This window comes from Eurytemora carolleeae, unplaced genomic scaffold (assembly GCF_000591075.1).
Source record: "Eurytemora carolleeae unplaced genomic scaffold, Eaff_2.0 scaffold2383, whole genome shotgun sequence".
NCBI classification, from domain to species: domain Eukaryota; kingdom Metazoa; phylum Arthropoda; class Copepoda; order Calanoida; family Temoridae; genus Eurytemora; species Eurytemora carolleeae.
Window position 1 is genome coordinate 12,295 of NW_019398274.1, and position 5,876 is coordinate 18,170.

General features: G+C 30.3%; 1 protein-coding gene across 1 annotated transcript in view; it reads right to left on the reverse strand.

The window, feature by feature from the left end:
* The window catches only part of LOC111717127 (trichohyalin), a gene marked incomplete at its 5' end in the record, with an annotated part of 12,047 nt that extends 7,170 nt beyond the window's left edge, over nucleotides 1–4,877 (reverse strand). The window contains 6 exons of the mRNA XM_023492636.1: nucleotides 165–215; nucleotides 428–469; nucleotides 849–915; nucleotides 2,392–2,449; nucleotides 4,096–4,179; nucleotides 4,825–4,877. Of these exons, the coding sequence (XP_023348404.1) occupies nucleotides 165–215; nucleotides 428–469; nucleotides 849–915; nucleotides 2,392–2,449; nucleotides 4,096–4,179; nucleotides 4,825–4,877 (355 nt within the window). The remainder of the gene's footprint in view (nucleotides 1–164; nucleotides 216–427; nucleotides 470–848; nucleotides 916–2,391; nucleotides 2,450–4,095; nucleotides 4,180–4,824) is intronic.
* Nucleotides 4,878–5,876: the final 999 nt, after the last annotated feature.

Genomic DNA, 5,876 nt, shown 5'->3' on the forward strand with positions numbered 1-5,876 from the left:
TGGTGGTTGATGGGTTGAATGCCCCCCCTCACCTGATCTATATGCTGGTGGTTGATGGGTTGAATGCCCCCCCTCACCCGATCTATATGCTGGTGGTTGATGGGTTGAATACCCCCCTCACCTGATCTATATGCTGGTGGTTGATGGGTTGAATACCCCCTCACCTGATCTATATGCTGGTGGTTGATGGGATGAATGAAGCCTCTTCCCACAATCTAAAAAATAAAATATTTAAAAAGACTATCATCGTAATTTTAAGTGACTCTCTTTCCAAAGAAAAATTTGGAGTGTTCGATTCAAAAAGATACCATTGGAAGCTTTGTAAAAACAAGAATGAATTAAATATCCATGTTTATTGTTTGTTTGTTTTCATTTAAAGTGACCTTCTTTTTAGTGAGGGACATGCCTCACGGTCACATGAAACTACCTGCAATTGCTGAATCATCCTGACTAGATATTGGACTAGAATCTATAAAAAATATAAAATTATAAATAGTTTTTCATTTTTTAACAATCTTAAGTGAAACCTAGGACACACCAAGGTTGTGATTTAAAGCGCAATCTTTAGTTTAAATTCATTAGTCTCGAATCCAGTTTTCAAAGCTAATCTAAGTCGTTTAAAAGTGCTTTACTGGTCTTCGGATTAAACTCTAAGAAAAGTAAAATTACCAAAATACCGAAATGCTTAAGTCTCAATGTCGGCTTAGTCTTGAGATTTATGTAAGAATTTAATTGTTCAGGAACCCCAACTCTTTGATTACAAAAAGAATGTAGACCGCCAAGTTATCTTGCAAATATCATGTTTTTTTCAGATGTGTATTACTTTTTTTTGTAAAAGGATGTTATACCTGTAACTCGTATATCAGGGTTGAGAAGAAGTAAGGTAGAGCTTGTTCCTACAGCCGAATCCCGACCCTAAACAAAACAATTCAGCTGAATCCTGACCCTAAAAAAAACAATTCAGCTGAATCCCGATCCTAAACAAAACAATTAAGTTTAATCCCGACCCTAAACAAAACAATTCAGCTGAATCCCGACCCTGAACAAAACAATTCAGCCGAATCTCGATCCTAAACAAAACAATTCAGCTGAATCCCGACCCTAAACTAAAGAATTCAGCTGAATCCCGACCCTAAACAAAACAATTTAGCTGAATCTGGATCCTAAACAAAACAATTCACCTAATCCCGACCCTAAACAAAACAATTCAACTGAATCCCGATTCAAAAAGAAACAATTTAGCTGAATCCCGACCCTAAACAAAAAAAATAAGCTGAATCCCGACCCTTAAAAAAAAATTTAATTAAAAACAATATATCTTGGCATTAAAAACTCCCTCTTTTTCTCACAAATGTAATAAATCACGCCATATTTAATTATTGTTTTTTAGAATTCCACGATTAAAAAAAACAAAAAAACAAGGTTTTTATTCAAAAGTAATACAAAGTTATTGCGTCTTATTTATGTAAACAAAATGTAATTGTTCTGTACTATTTGTTCCTTTTTTTGATAAAATGTCGAATAAAATTTTCTGGCGCCTGAAAGTCCCTGGATAATCGACAGGCAAAGATACAATTCAATAAAATCAGAAATCGTTTACATCATCATTTAAAGGGTAAACATGGGCTCCAAAATTAAGGCTTTACTGACTTCATGACATGAACTAAATTACCGTGAACTTGTCTTTAAAGTTGTTGTACATTTTTGGTAGCTGTCTGGATTTCTGTGCTATTTAGGATACATGTTTAAAGTGTAGGTGTGTGTTTAGACTAGGTTTAAAGTTGTTGTACATTTTTGGTAGCTGTCTGGATTTCTGTGCTATTTAGGATACATGTTTAAAGTGTAGGCGTGTGTTTAGACTAGGTTTAAAGGGTTAGGTCTCTGGATTGATGAATGATATAATTGATTGCTTGAAAATGAACAGATGATATGGATCGATGCATCAGGAGTGCAAAATATCCATTGAGAGGTTAACATATAGATAAAGCAACAAAATTCACAGAGAAGTTAACATGTAGATAAAGCAATAAAATTCACAGAGAAGTTAACATAGAGCTAAAGCAAGTTCACAAAGAAGTTAACATAGAGCTAAAGCAAATTCACAGAAAAGTTAACATAGAGCTAAAGCTTCACATGCTTCACATTTTTTTATTATATCATTGCAACTTGAAGATGTTATCCACTTATCCTGAGATATTTCAAACTTAAAAAATGTTAATTTCTTTCATATTTTTTCTTAACCTCATATCTATAAAAATTAAAAGCCAAATATAAATTGATGAATTTCAGAGCTACATCAGTAAAAAGCTAAAATTATTACTAAGAAATGAGACTGTATCTCCCTAAATCTTAGTAAATAAAAAATGTATAAATTTAGAAAAATTTAAATACCTCCACTATAGGACTGAGACAAGGTCTTGGGGCATTAATTTCTCCAGCCAGTTGTTTTCTAAATATATAATATTATTATATTATAGTAAATATATTATAGAAAATATATTATTATATTACAGTAAATATAATATAGAAAACTAGAAAAAAAAATTTAAGATGGAAAAAAGAAACTATATATGACATTACTTTAAAAATAATTTAAAGTTTTGATAAAAAAAGATTTTGACTTTATAAGAAAAAGTAGGTACAAGACAAAAAATGATAATTTCAGAAGTAATTCATACTAAGTTAAATTGTAGAAGTGACATGATAGATTTTTTTTATTTTAATCATGCTTTGTCTTTATCTCAAAGGTTTTCTACTCTTAAGGTTTTATATAACAGTATAATTAGCTGCAGATTGATTTGTTTGAAATTAAATTGATCTTTTAACGGTCTAAATTATCAAACATTATATTTTCAATTGGCTCATAATAAAATTTCTTTTGTGTTTTATTTTAAGCTAAACTATCATACATTATTATTTTGTATTTTGTGTTTGAAAATAAATACAATATACTATATATATAAGTCGTATGTTGCAATTTTCTCAATTTGTATGGGCGCTACGTTGTTTGGTATGAGACGTCTTTAACAATTTTCTCCTTATAGACGCAATAGATAAAAGTAAGATTAGTAGAGATCAAAAGCGCTTTTTTTTTCGCATTAAGCCCATACCCCCTTTAATTTTTCGCGAACACTCCCTTTAAGAGAATTTTAGCAAAATAAATTCTACGCCTTGATTCTAAACCTAAACCCCCTTGAGTAAAACTATGTGAGAATTATGAGATAAAATTTCAAGTCAAGGCGTTGGTTGCATTTAATTTGAGTTTACATACTTACAGCCTATGTAGAGAGTGCACTGTGCACAGGACATAGTGAACTGTACATCAATGAATACTAAGATTGTACAAAAGATATTTTGTTCAGTTATTCAATATTATAATTTTACATAATTATACTTTACACTTATTAGAAGATGTTTCTATTTTGTACAATATAATATTATGATTTTACATAATTATACATTAAACTCACTAGAAGATGTTTCTATTTTGTACAGTACAATATTATAATTTTACATAATTATACATTGAACTCAATAGAAGATGTTTCTATTTTGTACAGTACAATTTTATAATTTTACATAATTATACATTAAACTCATTAGAAGATGTTTCTATTTTGTACAGTACAATTTTATAATTTTATATAATTATACATTAAACTCATTAGAAGATGTTTCTATTTTGTACAGTACAACTTTATAATTTTACACAATTATACATTAAACTTATTAAAAGGAGTTTTTCGTCTTCGTATTCAACATGCTCTGGCTGCATTAAATTTTGTCTTAGTTCTCTATAGTTATAATTAGTTAAAAAACTTGTGCATTATTCTAACGAACAGATTTAAAAAGTGCACGGAGCTGTTGTGCCAATTTCTGGCGAAGTTTTGATGAACAAAGATACCGACTACAACTCCTGTCCTATCTGTGTAGTTTTTGGTGTATAAATCCTGACAATAGAGAAAGATATGAGAAATCTATAGAAGTTACAAAACCTAACATGGAAATGTCAGGGACCAATATAAAACTAAATTGGGAGGGGGGGGGAAGGGGGGGGAAGGGAGGGGGTATCCCCCCCCCGCCACTGCACTTTACCTGAGCCGTTTAGCAATTTCCAATTGAGCTTCCCGTTCACTTTCTACCTCTCTCCACACCGACAGAACTTCATGTCGATCCAGTCTAAATTATTGTTTAAATTCAACTTTCAAAAAATTTCCAAAAATTTTAATTTTTTATAAAAAATCTGAAAAAAATCTGAACTTAAATTTGAATTTTCTTTTAATTCTACTTTAAACATCTGCTAAAAATTATCAATTTCATGAAAATGGAATTTCAACTTTTAATGGAAAAGTTTTAAGGTGGAGTTGGGAGGATTGTCGGATGAGGGTAGTGTTATCTTACTGTGCGTATGTATATACAAAATGCGTATCTATTTCTGATTTGTGTGTATCAGATATGTAACTTTTACGATCCTTTACCCCCTCTTTTTAGCTCTTTTCTTCATCCCTCCTTCTGTAAGTAAATATATCCCTTCCTACCACAGCCCCATTAGGATGACAAGTTATTACTATCACGGTATCTGTGCTGTACTTAACTTTTTTTTGCAAAACATTGCAAATAAAATATTTGCATAATGTTCTTAAGTTTTTATCTTATCCTCGCTTAAGTCGACATATTTATAACAGTTTGCAACAATGTTTTATGTGTACTTGCAAGGGAAAAGGGGTTGTTCATGAATATAAACTAGACATCTAGGAACTACACTAGACAGGCCCCCAACTAAAAGTATGTACTCTCTGGAAGTTATTAAGTTAATATGTTTACCTTGAAAAGGTTGTTTCATATTCTTGCAATGAAACGGGAAGTAACTCAACCGGCTACAAAAAAATTAAAAATAACAATAGTACAATCACAATAATAATAATAATAATAATGATAATAATAATAATAATAATAATAATAATAATGATGATGATGATAATACTAATTATAATAATGACAAAGATAATATATATATATATATATATATATATACATATATTTATACATATACGGCAGTGGAAACTAAGAAGATATTGATAATAAATAATAATGAATAGGAGAAAGATTTCAACTACATGGAACAAACCCATTCTAGTTTTCTCTGGCATGCAATAGAACTGGTTGAACTGGTGGTACATAGTTCAATTACTTATTTTTTTATTTATTAACTCTAGTTTCAGGCCTTGCTCTCCTTAAAACTTTTTAGAATGGAACTTTAAAGTACTATTTCGCAAGATATTGTTGTATTTTTGCAGCTAGATGGTCAGGTTTTAATTTATAGTGAGGCCATGTTAGGCTCGTCAAAGTTCCATTTCCAAATTGAAATGATTTAACACACAGAAACTTACATCACTAACTTAAATAAATAAATCATTAAGTAAAAAACAAAAATTGAAAAGTTGCAAGTATTTAATGAACCATTGATTTAACAGTTTTAAAAGTTTTAACATGCCCAGCCTTTATAGCGAAATGTAGGTGAATGGGCATTGTGAAACAAATCTACAGATTTGATTAGTTCAGAATCCTACGCAACCATTTAACTCCATCTAGCTACCGCATATATTTAGGAAATAACCATTTCTTTATCTCTAAATTGATCAAGGCCTCAGTTTAAGTATATTTAAACAGTTACACAGAAATGATTCCTTCTTTCATTGGTTGGAAATCATTCCAATTTGATTTAAAAAATGAATCGTCAAAAAATAGATCTCTAGGGGTTATTGAAATAAACACCTAGATGGATGTTAGTTACTCTATAGTGGTTAATTATCATCTGACAACATTTTTCGAGTTTATATATAAAAATTTAAGATGGAAAAAAGAAACTATATATG